This window comes from Oreochromis niloticus, linkage group LG4 (assembly GCF_001858045.2).
Source record: "Oreochromis niloticus isolate F11D_XX linkage group LG4, O_niloticus_UMD_NMBU, whole genome shotgun sequence".
NCBI lineage: Eukaryota > Metazoa > Chordata > Actinopteri > Cichliformes > Cichlidae > Oreochromis > Oreochromis niloticus.
Window position 1 is genome coordinate 34,364,636 of NC_031969.2, and position 17,661 is coordinate 34,382,296.

Genomic DNA, 17,661 nt, shown 5'->3' on the forward strand with positions numbered 1-17,661 from the left:
GGAGAGGTGGGGCTGGTTATTCTCAGTTACTGTTTCATTTTGCAGTTTTCTCTGATCTGAGTTTCAGCTCTGTAAATAAACGACTAGCCTGGCAGAGTCACCTCACCTGCCTGACTTCCCTTCACTGATAGCTGAGTCAGACTACATAAAGCAAGTCGCCTTTCATGGTTTTAAATTAGTACGTAACACAGTTTCACGATGAAATGCAGAAATTTCCTTCAGCGACACAGGAAATGATCAGTCAGAAACCAGAGTTCAAACAGGTTAATCTGCTTAGAAATTTAATACGAGCTCAGAAAAAACAAATAAATGTCCTGCTCAGGGTCAAATATCAGGACTTACAGAAGATTAAAACAGTTAAAAATGGCAGCCAACAGAAAAAAGCAGAAATAAAGTTTCTCCTAATCTATAGTTCTGATGCTTATCAGATAAAGACAGACTGAAAGCTTCTGTCAGCACTGTGAGGTCTGAGGGATCTTCCAGGAAGGGGGACGCTACTTTCCAGACATCTGATTGGCCAGTGGGTGTGGGTTTTGTTCCTGCAGGTCGCTAATCTCGAACATAACTGACAAACAGACCCCTAAATTCATAAATGACAGGTTGGTCCAATTTCAGCTGATCAATCATTGTCATTTATTCGTGACATACTACACAGTTACTGCAAACATGTTGAATTTGTCTTTGTTCCTGTTCTGCTGAGGAGTCTTCAGCCTCAGCAGTGAGTAACCGACAGTTTACCGCAGCCTGTGTGTGTCACACTGTCAGCAGTGTGTGTTCGGACTGTTTAACAGTCAGGACTGCTGACAGCGGCTGAAATATTCACCATTTCATTACATCTGTCATCACTGTTTGAGCTCTGTGAGCTTTAAAGTGGAGTAAACACTGTAAAATACTCCATCATGTACTTCTGTCAGTCATTCAAAGGCTAAAAAACTTTCTGCACATTTAGAAGGTTTTACTTATGCAGCTGATTCATAAAACCAATTATAACCAAAGGAAATCCACCAAATATCAGCCTGAAGCTCCAACTGCGTGAAGCTTCCCAGCAAACATGGTGGAAAAAAGCGATGTATCGTCCCAGTAAAAACTGGTCTCTGTATCACTGCGAGAACCGAAGCACAGATGGACACATGCTGACTCTGTTTCCACACTTGTTTTTGAAATGATTGTGATCAGAACCTGTTTTTATATTTAAGCCACACTTTGAGGATATTAAGCTTACCTTACATCTAAATTCTATCCTACTTGTTGCCATGGTAAACTGACCATGTCTGGACTGTCACAGGTCAAAGGTTATTTGATGTCCAGCAGATGGTGAAATTCCTTCTTTGTCATCAGCACAATTTTCATTTTGGAACTCTTTTTCAACCCAGACTAGACAGCAAGAGAAGCAGCTGTTGTTTGCTGGGTTATATCGATAACGATGAAGCTCATTTTGATTTGAAGTTTTTGTTGGTGTTCGGGTCATTTTACACCAACCTGCTGGTAAGTTTCCATGATGTGAGCTCATTCTGCTTTGGAGACGTTTGAGAGGTTTAACATCTGGATGCTACGCAGAGGAAATTGTGATTACAAACGTAACAGTAGCTGAAGATTCCCAAACAGCAAACATTTTGATGTTCAGCAACCATCAGCTGATCTTTTCTCTGTGTCTGATGTTGGTTCCAAAATGAAAACTGGGCAGATGTTTAAGATGTTACGTCCTGGACATCCTGCTTGAATGTCCACCTTGAACATAGCTTGATGTCCTTCATGAATGTTGCTATAGGTTTTTCTTGAGTGCCTTCTGGACATCCTTCTCTGCCTTCTGATTCTGATCTGATGTTTTTATTTAATGTCTGCTGAATGTCCTTCTTGGACTTTCTAACAACAGGAAATATGTGTTCAAGTTGTTGTTTTTTAATTTAAACCTTCTTGATTGAGAGAATTGAGCAGCGGGGACGACTCAAAATTCCAACCTTTGGGGGATGTTTGTCCTCCCAGTGATCTGACAGACTACACACTGCTTAGGTCATATAACTGGTTTAATATCAATGATATAGGGGACAGAGGGTGGTTCCTGTGACAGTCCAGATATGTTAAATTCACCATACAAATGAGACATTTTACTCATACATAACCATAACTGGTTTTAAAGTCTTTGCCTCTGATGATACTGATCTGTCTGTGATGGCTTTTTGTGGCCAAATTACTGATCAATCAAATTGTATTGGGTTTAAATAGACAGAAACATGCATTTTGTTTCTACATTAGAATGACCAAATCAAAAGTTTTGTTCCATCTGTGGTTTGGTGTTGGCGACCAGTTTTGAGATAACATCAATGTTTCATGCCTGCTTGGATTTTATCAAATTATTTTGTAATCCATGTACTGCTTTTTCCTCCAGTTTCAGTTACCCTGGTGGTTCTTCACATATCCCATCACGTCCTCGTAGGTAGGCGAGGGGATGTAGCGCTCGCACAGCGACCCCTCCAGGCTGGGACCGCACACAACAGACAGGCGGACCAGCACTGAGCCGTGCTTCAGCTTGAACTTCTTGTTGATGTTTCGACCCATCGTGGGGATGACAGAAACTTTCCCCAGCAGGTCATCGTCCCAGATGCTGTCCCGATCCCAGACCTCGAAAACAACGGGTCTGTGGAGGAAACACAGAAGCACTGCATCAGAGATCACCTGATTCACCTGATCATCTGATTCTACTTGTGTTTCTCTAAGCTACTGTTTAGGAAATCTTTTATTTTGGTTCTTGAACACCTCACACTCTTTTTGATTTGGACATTTTAACATGCGAATCTATGAGGACTGACTCACAGCTGGAACCTCAAGTGAACGCTAGAGAAACTGCAGGTTTTGGTTTACAACCCTTAGAGTGGCTGTAGGTCTCAGATCTTGCAGAAACTGAAATTGATTAGTAATAATCGGTGTCGCTCACTTTCGTTCTTTTAGGTTGATGCTTCCAAAAGTAAAAAGGGAGTTCCATTGGGGGAAGTTGTTGTTCCAGATCACCGGCGTCGTGCCTCCTTGCTTGTTGTAGAAGACTTTAACATATCCGTCTGTCTTGCTGAAATAGTCGCCCCACAGTGCCTCAGCTCGGACCACCGTCACGTTCATCTGAGCTACACCTGCCGCGGCAGGACAGCAATTGGAGTCAACCATTCGATGACCTTGGCACTGGCACGCACAGTTCTGCTTCCGGTGGCCAATCTTGCAGTTGGCCGGGCAGTGGAGCGACTTGGCGCTTGTGCGAATGTAGTCACTGATGGCGTCTCGCAGGCTGGCCTTTAGGATGGGATTGTCTCTTATCTAACAAAGAGAATAGAGAGCTTTTACATAATCTGGTTGAGGCTGAAAGTAACAGATTAAGAGTAAAACCAACAGACTGAATGAGGCTCAGACTGATGCTAAAAGGCAGCTAAACTGATGCAAGTTATATTTAGTAAAAAAAAAACAAACAGTTATGCTCTTAAGTTTCTACTTGATATCTTTAAACTGTACACATGTCTATATGCAGACAGAACAAATGTGACCTGAATATTGTGACATTTTTTGTAAACATTGCTTCGGCCTTTAAAATGTGAGCAGAATATAATGCTTGGGGATGTAATTGGCTATTAAAATATGTTACTAAAACTTTAACCATATTTGTATAAATTGCAGATAAAAAAAGCCCAAAATAAAAAAATACATGTAAGCATCAAACAAAAACGCCACTTTAATAAGAAAAACTCAGGAATTGGTTGGACTTTTCTTCACATGATGCATAGATATATTTTAAGTAGTTGTGAACATAACATAAGGAGGAGGTTAGGGTGGAGAGATGGGTCACCCAAACAAACTTTCATTTTTAATTCATAGTCAGCAGTCAGATTTCTTTTAACCGTGACTTTTATGACTCAAACTGCCATGGCTACCCAAACCCTAACCGAAAGAATTGCATCTGAAGACATTTAAAGGGAAATAATAACTTTATCAGCTCAGTTTGCCCCTTATTTGTTCCTCACCAATAAGTGCAGAGGGCTGATCTGGTAGGAAACCACTCCTGGGACACTCTTCAGAGAAGCAAGCCATTTCTTATACCCTTCAGACCCTTTGGGATTGAACAGGATGTCCGTTATACCCCCATCTCCGCCCAGCACCTTGGTCTTCCTGTCGGAGAAGGCCGCACTGAAGGTTGAAGCGGTTTTAAGGCTCTTGCTCTTCCGGCGGCAGAACTCACTGGAGGCGTGAACAGAGATGCCCTTAATGGTTGCGCTGGCTTCGGCGGACAGACAGGTGCTGACAGCCTGGATTGACAGTCCAGACATGGAGGTTTGGCAGGTTCGGATTGCGGTCATGGAGTGAACCCGACCCCCAAGTTGAACTCTGCGGATAAAGTGGGTCCCATAGATGGAGATGAATTGACGGAAGGCGGAGGTGTTTTTGTGATCATAGGTGGAGGGAAGGTTCATCAGGGAGCCCTCAAACTCTTTGCTCAGTGGGGGATGAGAGTGAAGACGGAAGCTGAAGGTAAAGAAAGTAAGGGTTGACTGAGGCATGCAAGAATCCAGCCACACAGGAGCACAGAGGAGGGACACCTTTTCAGGACAGACACAAACAGTCACCTGGATAGGTGACGTCAGGACGACAATATCAAACTCACGTGTAGTATTTGCATTTGAATTCGTGGCTAGTGAAGCTGAACTTATCACTCCGGCTGCGAGACTCTGCAAACGTTGATGACATGGAGTGTGATCCTCCGATGGCAAAGCCAGCAATTCCCTTAATGCCGAGGCCCACCTGAGAAGAGGCATCACCAGAAAACATGAGACATGGTACTCAAAGAGTGTTGAAATCAGCATCAACAAGAAAATTTAGCATCAGCGAGGATCGTGTTTTAACTTCCAGGCAAAAGCAAAGCGAAGAGTTTGATGTGGTCCATTTGATCTGATTTACATGTTGATTCTATGTTTTATGGCCGGAGGGCAGGAAGTTTGAGTAGCCAGGAGGTCAGGGTGGAGCAGAGGATCGACAAACATCAAACTTTAACTTGTTTTTCATTTCCTGTTTCAAATTCATAGTCCAATATTTCTGTTAACCATGGCCGCGAGTGCTGGACTGAGACCATCAGAATTTACTGAGCTCAGAGATCACGTGAGTGGTAGACTCGTTTTCTCAATGACTTGTCAGGATCATTCCGAGTATTTCATGCTGTCTCCGTCCACATGACAAAGTGAGTGTATTTTGTTCAAAAATGGACCAATATCTATTTCCTAAAGCTTGTCTTACACCATCACCCCCTCTCTACCATAGAATAGATTAAAATTAAAGCGCTAGGGTGTAAATACCCGTGATTAATTTTAAAGCTGCTGAAATAATTAAATTGAGCATTTTGTTAAGAGATTGATGCTTACATGAGTGTTTTATTGTGACATAAAAATATAATACTAATGAAAATGATATTTCATCATCCAAAGCACCCCATGGTCTCTCTCTGGCTTACTAAAAACGTTTTGCGGCTCTATCTTTATTATGGATATTAATCGCCTAGTTCAGTCAGTCAACTGGTATAGTTTCCATGTCAACCAATACAACCAATGTAAAACTAGGAAATCATTAATTATCATAATAATCTTTATTTCATTTAAAAGTTAAATGTATGCCAAAAACTAATACAAGTGTCCATGAAACACTTAAAATTAAAAAATAATGAAGTACTGCAGAAAATATGAAAGAGTGTTATTAAAAGTTTTAGGACTATATATTAATTCAATTTGGAAACTTTGAAACGTTTACAGGATTATAATTTTCTTAAAGAGGGGGAGTTAAGGATGATTGGGGCATGAAGTTGAAGCGGCATTTCATCTACTTAATGTAAATCAAATTACTTTAGGGTGGGGTAAATATTCATAGGTGTGTTATCAGCCCGTTATGTCCTGTCCACCCTGTTACCTGTGGGGGTTTTCCCCAAGGCTCAGGTTGCCCCCTGCTGGACATTTATAGAATGCAGCCTTAATGGGCTTCAGTCCATCTTTTATATGCAGTTTGTGTGTGTTATTTGCTGAAGTCAGAAGCTCCTCAACCTTCCAGCTGACTCCTAGAGATGAACTCCTCTCCTTCATCACTGACTGGCTGGATTCAAAGAGCTTGCTGCTGAGGCTGTGCTGGCACTGCACCTGAGGACAGAGAGCACGCTGGGAAATGCTGTTCACATCGATATAAACACTATGTTTACTCTCCAAAGAGGAGAAAAAGGGGTTGGCTAGAACTTTTGTAATGTGGGCCAGCTACCTACACAAGAAAAGAGCAGCAATATTATGAAGGACTCAGCTCACCCAGCTCACAGTGTTTGTTCCTTTAGCAGATAAAGTGCTAAAAAACAAACTTCTTCAAGTGAGAGAGACAAGCGATTGTAAAGTGGATACAGCTTGCAGGACAGAAACAACTGGATTATACTGCTAACACATCTGTACAGACACATGCTAACACAGAGCTAGCAAAGAAAACACAGTTAAAATAAGCATAAATGTATGCAGACCCGAGCACAGCAGCCAGAGCCTGAACGTCAACAGGTAACAAAGGCAGTGATGATGAGTCAGCCTGCAGCTTCTGTTTCTACCTGTTCATGTGTTTACAGTAGAATCACCATGGCAACCGCTTTAAAGTCTCTTTGAAGTTCATCTTTTCTTTGTGCTTTCAGCTTTGTGCTCATATGTGCTCATATATAAAAACTCAAAGAAAGCTCGTACGCGTGTCCTCATTAGCATTGGAATTTGTGTTGGTCTGTGGGGCTGTAGCTTCATCTTTATAGTGTTAACTACTAATTATGTGACAATAAATTATAAATTTTTGTCACGTGATGCCTGCTGTGACTGAGGGTTGATGTTACGATGACAAACTGATGCTGCCATACAGAAGATGCTGGTTGGCAATTGTTGATTAACTCCCACGGAGACGCAGAAGGAACCGAACAAGGTGGCCATGGATTTAGGATTCAGGTGGGCAGGAAGGATGCTTAACAGGGTCAGGACCATTCATTTACTCCATGGTGATGATGTTGAAAGATTATAAAGAGATTATAGAGATTATACAAGATTAGAAAGAACGACTTCATCAGTGATGTACTGAAATGGTTGATGACACAGGGTGGCGATGAAGATGGTGTCAGTTGTGTCATCACCTGTAATGTTTAACCTGAGGCTGGTGATGATTTTAGCACTGTGTGTCCAGTAAGAACTCCAGCAGGCAAAGCAGAAACAGCTGGAGAAAGAAAAGAAACACTCAGCAACCTGCACTTTGTAAAACCATCAACTCCATGGCCGAGGAATATCAACCACCTCCAAGGAACTTGGTAAGGCACAGGGAAGAATCAGATTTTACTCTGAGCACATCCCAAGGACATCAGCAGACAACATATGGTGAACCAAAGTTGAGACAATAGTGATTTTTTACATGAGCTTCACATCGGCTCCCTGACAAAGTTTAGTGCAGCCACAAGCCGAGGAGGAAGCATCTGAAGGCATTTTCAAAATGTTCCTATTTGAATGGCGTTCCAATGTCTGATGGGAATCTTCTGGGGCATTTGCATATGGAGTGGAGGCCAAAGCCAGCAATAGTGACTGTTTTTACTTTGTGAAGCAGCTCCTGCATATGGATCCTGAACGTGGTTATGATGTGGCAAAAGATTATTGCATTACGCTTTGGTAATGAGTGAGTTCTGCTGGTTGGACAGAAAGAGCTTTGCTGCTGTCAGTGCTGAAGATGAAGATCCCGAATTTCTGCTGAAGTTGACACCAAATGCAATAAGAGCAGAAATGTGAAAGCTGAGGAAATAAGAATCGGAATATTTAGAGACATTAACCTCAACTTTGTTTGGTTTTATTGCTTTCATTTAAACATCTATTGATTTAAAAATATGACACAACACAGATAAAGTCTGATGACGAGATGCCACTTTCTTTTTGTTGTTGTGATCTTACAGATTTCATTCTTATTTTTTTTCTATGTTAGCACATGTAGTACATTTTTAATTACTTTTTTTTAACCCTGTTGGAATTATTTTGAAATATTTAAAACATAAAGTTTAAAGAATGAAGTCAGTCATGCAAACACGTGTTGACAGTGTGAGAATGACATAAAATAGATGCGAATATTATTTTTTCTTTCAAGAAGTCAGTCTTAATAGTTCACATAAGCTGTCTGCATAAATAAAACGTGTGAATGTGCTGACCTTGATGCGCCAGTCGAGCACTGAAACGGGCAGCTTCTGGGTCTGTGGGAGGAGGACAGCATTTCTTTGTGAGTGAGCAGAAACAGCAGCAGCACGACTGAAATTGCTGAAAGAGCTTCGGGGGGGGGGGCACCTGGTTGAGGAGGCGGTTGTAGCAGACGGTGCAGTTCCCCTGAGCGCCCCCCACCATGTAGTCCTTCATGTTGATCACAAGGGCCCCGCTGGTCTGCAGCTTCACCACATCGAAACCCTCGCCGACCAGATTGTGACCTGGCACGAAGGGAACCTTCTGACACTCGGTGAACGAGCTGGTCTGACACCCCAGACAGGGAGGGAGGAAGACGAGGAGGAGGAAGGAGGACAGCATCGCAGCTGGGAGGAAGAAGAAAATCAATCACTTACATGTTTCAGATCAACAAGCACATTTCAACATTAGACAAAGATAACCCGAGTACCGGGCTGGACGGGTCATTCCTAATTCATTTTATAGAATAATTCCAAATCAATAAGAACCCGGAACAGTGCTGAACCTTCCCAGGAATGACTCCAAGACGGCACTGGCGACTCATCCAGGAGGTCACAGAACAACATTCAACGATCCGCAGGCCTCACTCAGTTAAGGTCAGAGGTCGTGATTCAACAATAAAAAAGAGAATGCCACCCCACATGAAGGGTTTGGGCTAGAAGACTGAGATGCTTCGTGTTGGAAAACCCTCCAAGAGTGGGCTAAAAATCCGCGACAGTGACGTGAAAAACTCACTGAAGGAATAACTGACTGCAGCCGTTGCTGCCGCGGGGGGAACAGCCATCAGGGTTGGGGGCAGTTTGCACACAGGGCAGGAAGGTTTGATATCTTTGTTCCCTTAATGAATGAAATCGTCCTTTAAAAACTGCATTTTGTGTTTATTTGTGTTTTCTTTGTTCAATATTACAATGAGTTTGATGATCTGAAACAATAAAGTGTGAAAAACATACGAAAAATAGGAAATCAAGATTTTCTCACGCCATCGTTTATGAATGTGTGATGAGCTACGACTACAGATGACACATGTATGTAATCATTTATACTTCAGGATTTAAAGGATTTGGTTTTGTGAGAGCAGGACATGACATCATGTAAAACACAATTCAGATACAAAATCAGAAATTTCATTGATCTCTGACATCTCTGTCGATCTATATATAAAACTGTTATGTGAATGAAATCATCATTTTATATTTCAGAATTAAAATTTATTCATGAGAAAATATTTAAAAATAACGTTTCTATTTGTTTTAAATGTAAAGTTTTAAACCACATTTAAACATTTTATTTGAATTCATTTTTGTATTTCTATTTATATCCTGTTTTCTGTCACATAAAAGCATATTTGACATTTTATAACTTTGACATATACGATGCAAATTTTAAAAAACAAGTATAAGTAATTTTGTGTTTTTTAGATATTTAAAGTTACATTAGCATTAAAAACATAAAAAATATGAAAGGTGGCTGACCTGCTGATGATGGTGATGGTGGACTCTGATCAGTGAAGTCTGTGCTGTGTGAGGAGCAGCGTTTAAACCAGACGTAGCTGCGTGATCACACCTCCACGCAGTAAAAAAACAGTGTCGCACTTCTTCAGTGTTTGACATGTTTGACAAAATATCCGTTTGCAGTTTCAGCTTTTCTGGTCTGAAGTGTTTTGTGGTGGAGGACTGATCGGACTGCCAGAACCGCCCAAAGAACCTTTGATGGGACTTTGGGAAACAGTCTAACCATCATCCCCTCCTTTATAAACTACTGCCTTTTCCACTCATTTGGGAATCTAATATTTCTGTTAAGTCTACAAGGTGTAAAGTTTTTAGTGAAACACGTGTCTGAACCATATCTGTCCGTTGCCTTTGAACCTGATCATCCCTGAATGATTTCTGCCTCACTAACCTCCTGAATGTGACGCTTCTACAGTTATTAGTTATAAAATACTTTGAAAAAAGATTTGTTAAAGTCATTAGCTGTGGAGTCTCAACCTGCAATAATCATAACATTTATATTCACTTTATTAATTCCCCTCTTACTGGATGATTAATAATTTAATTAAATGACTGAAACATTGCAACCTTTGACCTTTCTGTATTTCTCATAACTGATTATCATCAGAGTGAGCACCTCTGCAGTTTGCAGGTCTGGAGCGTTCAGGTGTGTTAAAGCCCAAAGGTCAGCTCCATCTCAGACTCCACAGGCCTCAGTCAAAGGTTAAAGGTTAAAGTTCATGACAACACAATTAGAAACAGACTGAACAACACAGCTTGTTTGTAAGGGCTCTTCACTCTGCAGAGAACACGGCAGCCTTATAGGAGTGAAGGAGACCAGAATGCTGTGTGCGTGTGTGTGTGTGTGTGTTTGTATGCATATGTGTGTGTGTGTGTGTTTGCAGAGACTCAGCAGAAAAGTTGCAGTTGTAGTCAAACTGTTGTCACGACTGTGAAACCACAAAAACAACTTCCTGAAGAAGTGATGACAGTTTCTACACAGCACCAATTCACAACGACAGTCACCTCAGTGTGTGTCAGAGAGAAACCCACCAATCAGACGATTCCACCCGAGCAGCACTCAGTGACAGTGGGGAGGAAGAACTCCCTTTTAACAGGAACAACCCCGGGATGTTAATTAATTAAATTATTTATTTGGTTTTTTCAATGTAAAGATTAATTAAAAATACTAATTAAATTAACAACATGTTTATGAAACATCCAACAGGACTTCAAAAAACTTCAGAACCAAATATGTAAAAACATTTAAAAATTTTACAATTTAAAAATGTCTCAAAAATATGAAAACACCTTTAAAAAACAAAACAAACAAAAACAAAACATGGTGAACAACATGAAAAAAGCCAAAAAGAAAACAACTAAAAGAAAAGTCAAAGAGACACTTTTAAATAAAAGAGCGAATGAAAAGTGGGATTTTCACAAGAATATTAAAGTTTTATTTTTTAAAACTTCACCATGTTTGAATTAAATCACAGCTGCTAAACATCCTCCTGTCCTGCTACGATACAGCTTTAAACATGAGGAGAAACATGAAAGGAAGAAAGAAGGGACGAGAGCTGAAATTTGGAGCTCAAATTAAAAAATGTAACTAAACAGATGGAGAAACGTGTAGAATCCTGATTTCAGAAAAAGTAAAAATACTCCAAAGATTACAGTTTAGGTCATTTGAAGACTTCCTCCTCCTAATGTCTCTCTGCTGTCTCTTCTGCCCCCTGCTGGTCTGTTGTCACATTGCAGCAGACATTCACCTTGGAGGAGGCTGAAGGGCAGTGTGCGTGCGTGTGCGTGCGTGCGTGTGTGTGTGTGTGTGTGTGTGTGTGCGTGCGTGTGTGTGTCCATGTTCTTCCATCTCTGTGAGGACTCTCTTTCACTGAAGCTAAACCTGTTCCTTGAAGTCAGGTGTGCGCCCTCCAGCAGCTTCGTATGTGAATCCTGGACTCATTCCGCTTTTATCTTTTGTTTCACGTCCACAGTTCATGTGTCTTCGTGGAAGCTTCAGACTGAAATGTCCAAGCAGCCGACATTCCCGCTCAGGATGGAGTACTGGAGCTTTAACTGAAGCAAAGCCAGAAATTTAAAAGCCAGAAATGAAACTGAGTGTGTGAGCTTTGATCTCAGAGTTGAGCTGAACTGAGTTTTCTCTCCTTATACTTCACAGAGGACACTTCAGCGCTGACAGTCTGAGAGGAGCAAACACAGCTTCACAGTTTATTAACCAGATGTGTTTTTTATGTTTTAAAATGTTTAAAGATGTTTGAACAGACTTGGAAGAAAAGGTTTTATTATTCATTTTACTCCTAAAACCATCATAACACTGTAACTTATTTTAATATTTAAATTAAGTATTAAGTTAGACTGAACAGATGTCAGCTCTTCCTCATCATTTTAACCTTTCAACATCCCAGAATCATCCAGTCGACTGGACTTATTTTGTAAATTTGGCTGTAAAATTACAAAACAATTCTCATGTTTTGGGAACAATTTAAGTTTCCTCCCTGGTGTAAACAGTAACGGAGTTACAGCCATTAAAAACGGCCGAGCACCGGGCCGATGGTAACAAAGGCTAACCTCTAAACTCGTTTGGCTTCTGCACTTCGTTTTTTTCCCCGTCTCTGAGCGTTCGTCACCTGGCAGCCGGTTTCTGCACGCTTCCTCATGGCCATGAGTCAAAATTTCGTCTTCCTCTCAGAGTTCATGGCTGATGTGGAGGCTCATGTGGAGCGGGCAAGGGGCCCCGCTCCGTTTTACGAGGCCTGCGTGCGCTCGGCTCCTATAGTTACAGGGATTTTACTGCGTGTGCCTTGGACACCGGCCCGGGAACGCTCGTCTCAAAGTCAGAAATGATCCGGAGAGAAAAGAGAGGCCCAAACAGCCCGGCTCCTCCGGGTTTCCTGCTGCGACATGCTAATGGAGACAAATAAAGGCAAGAGTTCATATGTGAACGCGGCCGGGCAGATAAAACTGGAGGAAGGAGTCTCCACGAGCCGACCCCGTCCCACCGAGTCCTCTGAGACAAGGTCACTCGTTCACTCTGACCTCGCTCACCATCAGGTTTCTATCAAGTCTCAGCTTCACTATGAATTATGGGATGGCATTATCTCCTCTCCTTTCATAAAGGATGCTTCAGTGTTACCTACCCTAAGGAGGTAATGAAGGAAGCACTGAAGCTCCTTATTCAGTAAAAAAGGAAAGAAATGTGTCATAGTCCCAAAGGTTTCCTACTTATGTCATGATTCTATTTACCTTCCTTCTTTTGCTTCCTTCTTCCTTCCATCCTTCCTTCCTCCTGCCCTTCCTTTCTCTTTTTTTCCTTTCTTGAGTCCTTCCTTCTTTAATTGTGCCTTCTGTCATTTCTTTTCTTCTTTGCTAACTTTTTTCTCTCCTTCCTTCCCTACATCTGTCCTTTCCTTCTGCTTTTCTTTCTTCCTTCCCTTTTTCCTCACTTCCTTTCTACTTTTACTTATTTCTTTCCTCCTTATTTCTTCCTTCTTTTTCTGTTTTCTAACTTCTTTCCCTTAATCCTTAATTTCTGTCCTTCCATTTTCTTATCCTCGTTTCTCTTTTTCTTCCTTCCATCCTTCTTTTCCATATTTTCCTTAACAGCTTCCATCCTTTCTTCCTTCTTTGCCCTCCTTCTGTCCTTCCCTCATTAAACTCACTCTCATTAGGCTGCAGATACTTCAGGAAGTAACTAAATTCAAAGGCAGGAAGAAGTGGGAATATTACGTGGACCGTGAAGCGTTGGTGGGCACGTTCTTTAATTCTAACTTTAATTCTCAGTTTGTTAGAAATAAATCCGACGAAGCTCCACCTAGTGAAGTCTGACGCTTGTGGCTTTAATGAAGCTTAAGTCTGACGGTCAGAGGGTTTATTTTTCCCTCTGTCTGCTGTCTGCAGGCTGAGCTGGCGTGCTTGTGCCTGCCTTCTGCACAAACACAAGCGTAACAGATAAAGCACATCTGTCACAGCTGGCGTTACGCTGACAAAGAGGAAATTGATTTTTTGTTCCCATCATACAAGAAAGCAGCAGATGGGTTTGTTTTGAGAAGGACTTATGAATTATTGGTGAGCGCCATCCTCCACCAGCAATCTGAGGAGGTTTCCGTGGTCTCGGAGAGAAGAAAAAACCAGCAGCTCAGAAACAACCTAAAGTGATGTTTATAGTTTCATAGACTAACTGTTAATTCAGACTTAAAACCCAATCAGTGGAATAAAAACGTATCATTTAAGTTTATCTCTAAACATTTTGAAATAAAAAATTCAAATTTAGGTTCATTAATTCTGACTTTAAGCCCTGCTTTGAATTCATGAGGCTAGTTTTAAAGTTAAAGTCTGTTTATGGTGCTGATGTTTTATTTCAAAACAAATTTAACATAAATTAAATTGTTTGAATTATTATTTATGTTAAGATTTAGAATGAACTATTATCAAAAACAATTTTAAGAAACAGTTTAAAAATGTTTACCTTTCACTTTATTTATCCCATAATTCTAATTTTAAAAGTTTAATTTAAAAAAAAAAATTTTCAATTTTGACTTCTCCCGTCAGTTAGACTGACGCAGCATTTTTTAACAATAGCTTGAGAATTAATTAAAAAATATACTTTTTCTTACGCTCGAAAAATCTCGTCACGAATGAGCTTCCATACTGTGGCTATGCTACGATGGGGCTCGCGACGTGTCTAAGAGCGTTTTCGTGGATCTGAGGCCGGAAGTGAGCTTCTTCCTGCTCAGATTAAACTGAAGCTCCTACATTAAAGCCGCTCGCGGCCTTTTCCTCCTTTATGTAAGTGACGCGGTAAACAACACAAATAAGGAGGAAATGATGAAACCACTTCCCGCGGCTCTCCGTCCCACCGACCGAGCCGCCGCTGCCTCTGCGGCCGGCGGAGGGGAGCCCCGCGGCGGCCTTGAGCTCCTGGAGGCCGGGTCGGTAGGACGGAGAGCCGCGGGCGGGGGACAGGTGTAGCTCGGCTTCTCACGACAACAAAGCCGCAGATGATCAACGGGAAGGCCCCGCCCGCTTCTCGAGCACCGATTTTACGTGATTGCCGTAGTAACTCGAGAAGAGGCGCACGAGACTTTAGGGGGCGTGTCGCTTCTCTGCGGCATGCGCTCAATCAGAAAGAGAGGAGGGGAAGAGGGGGGGCACCTTATGTTGTAAGTGACGTAATCCTGAATTAAAGGAGCAAAAGCAGCATCCCTGCAGGTCCCTGACACCAGAGCAGGGCCCGCCTGTGGGAGCCGGCCTCACCCAGACCTGCAGACACAGATCACATCTCCCAGCAGCCAATGACAGTTAAATACACCCATCTGCATCAGGTCGCCATGAAAGCATCTGATCCTGGTCTGTTCTGTTTCAAATCCATGTTAAGTGTAAAAGTCTGTCAGCCGTCTGAGTCAAACCAAGCCTCAGATGTGAGCGGTGAAATGAATCACTCCACCTCCTCCCAACCCTCCAACACATAAATATCCACTGCTTCTGCCTTTAACAGTGAAAATTAGCAATTTTATGGACATGGATCAGAGTCCTGGTTATCTAACACATCGATACACAACAAAGATCCTTCCATCTCTGACTGCACGTTAAAGATACCTTAGCAGCACACCTCGATCAGGCTTCAGGTGACTCCGAGTCAAAGCTTTATGAACTCTGTGAAACACGTGTTTGCACGTGGCTTCATTGGTCGACAGAAAAGAAAGATGGCTCTTCACTGAGACTGAGCGTGTCTCTGGTGGACGGGCAGCTCTGTCTACAGAGCTCAGGCGCTTACATAAGACTCGTTTTTACTGCACAAACAAAGGCTGACTCATTTCCAATGCAAACCTGCGACGCATGTGGCTTAGAAAACCGACAGAAACCAGGCGCCTGAACACCGGCTTTTATGTGAACCCCGGCATGCCCTCAGCCTGAACACAGAAACCTGCAGAGGCATCGAGCTCCTCTGATTTCACTAACTCCCAATTTAAGACCAGAGTTTCCCTGATGCATCCATCAGAGAGTGTGTGTGTCTGTGTGTGTGTGTTTGTCTTGGTGTGTCTGTGTGTGTGTGTGTTTGTCTTGGTGTTTCCTCTCAGAGGTCGATTTGAGTCTAACGAGGAAACTTTAACGGTCGTATAAAGGTGCACCACTTCACCATGGTAACGCTGCAGGTGTGAGGCTCTGTGCAGTCTCACAGAGCGTGGATCGTGGCCTGCATGAGCGGACAGTTTGCACATTAACATCATGAGCTGCTGGCTCATTGTTAGTCAGTGCTGCTGGTTTCAGTTCTGCAGCTGTGCTGTTTATAATGTGTCAGCTGACACGGAGGGACACGCTCAGAAGCAACTTCCTGTTCTGTCTCACCTGGATTACTGAGCATGTGGCGGGAAAATTCCTGTTCGTGTGCGGCACTCAGAGATGGCAGCATTTCAAAGCTAGCACTGCTCAGCAGTTTCAGTCTTCATGGTTATTATTTGTAGATGAGTACACGGTGAGACCTATCCCACCATCCCAGCTGCTGAACAGCGACAGGCGGGAATGCCCCACAGAGGTCGCCCATCTGCACCATGCTGAGAAAGGTCACAACACATCGGGTTGGAGCAGACCGCAGCTACTGCGATTGGTCTGCACAGTCGCGTCCTCAGGAGAGTTTCAGCCGCTGTTTGAATTTATCTGTGAATAAGAATCAGCAGAGAGAATCATAATCACAGCTTCAACGTGAGGAGTCACTAATACCAAAGCAACTTCAGGCAACTGTTGTTGTGATTTGGTGCTAATAAGTAATCCTGAAGTGACTTGAACAAAGAGACTAATGAAGCTGTCGGGAACTTACAAACTGGAAAACCATGAGGGACAAATATGTTTGACTGGAGAAACCAGAGAGCGAGGACCCAGGAGCAGAGGAAGTCCCATTATTTTATTTTTCCATCATCTGATATCGCTTCTAAAACAGTGAGAGATGACCACATTAGCACAGAATGCTAAGCATGAACAGAAATGCCAACAGTGATGCAAAGATTCCCCACAGAAGCTTGAATCCGCCTTTGTATAACATTGGGAGGCTAGCATTAATTAGCATGTGTCTGTGTGATGCTCCCTGTGGATCAGGAAGCTTGCACACCTAGCATACTAGCATAAGGTCAAGGTCAAGGTCAAATTTATTTATATAGCACATTTCAAACAGCCGATGCTGCACAAAGTGCTTAACAATATAAAAATGGCATTAAAAAGCAACAATGTAATACAATAATGATAATAAAAAACAATAATAGGACAATAAAAGAATTAAAACAATAACTAAAACTAATTCAAATAAGACCAAAATGCTTGGATCATAGTGTGTTAAAAGCCAGGGCATAAAAATGTGTCTTTAGTAATGATTTAAATTGCTCAAGTGTTTGTGCAGATCTAATATTTAAGGGGAGACTATTCCAGAGTCTGGGACCTGCCACAGAGAAGGATCTATCACCACGGGATTTGAGATAAGTCCGTGGGATGGACAGCATTAATTTTGAGCTAGACCTCATGGTTTTTCTTGGAGCATAGGCAGAGAGGAGCTCAGACAGGTAAGGAGGGGCTTGGGCATTAAGTGACTTAAAAACAAAAAGTAAAACTTTAAATTGGATCCTGTAGGAGACAGGAAGCCAGTGTAAAGAAGCTAAAACTGGAGTTATATGCTCTCTCCGTTTGGTACCAGTTAGCAGGCGAGCAGCTGCATTTTGAACCATCTGAAGACGATGGATGGTGGCCTGATCTAGACCATAATACAATGAATTGCAGTAGTCCAATCTGCAAGTAAGAAAAAGGTGATAACTCCACCCTCTCTTCCAAACACAGTCACTTCCGGCTCCAAGATCCAGCTCGGTGACGGAGGCGAGGCTTCAAAGGACGGAGCTCACTGGCAACAGTAGCCCGTGGCCATCTTTTATATACAGTGTGTG

General features: G+C 42.2%; 1 protein-coding gene across 2 annotated transcripts; it reads right to left on the bottom strand.

The window, feature by feature from the left end:
* Window positions 1–264: 264 nt before the first annotated feature.
* prf1.3 (perforin 1.3) lies at window positions 265–13,020 on the bottom strand. 2 transcript variants are annotated; one of them, XM_005469160.2, is made up of 8 exons: window positions 12,983–13,020; window positions 8,340–8,578; window positions 8,207–8,248; window positions 6,060–6,152; window positions 4,640–4,776; window positions 4,002–4,500; window positions 2,933–3,303; window positions 265–2,635 (listed from the first exon to the last, which is right to left on the bottom strand). In XM_005469160.2, exons 1-8 carry the CDS (start codon window positions 13,011–13,013, stop codon window positions 2,389–2,391), a joined length of 1,659 nt encoding a protein of 552 aa, XP_005469217.2. In that variant the 5' UTR covers window positions 13,014–13,020; the 3' UTR covers window positions 265–2,388. The 2 variants fall into 2 exon arrangements, with proteins under 2 accessions (XP_005469217.2, XP_005469215.1); XM_005469158.4 differs by lacking the exon at window positions 12,983–13,020 and adding an exon at window positions 9,704–9,800.
* Between the last annotated feature and the right edge of the window lie 4,641 nt (window positions 13,021–17,661).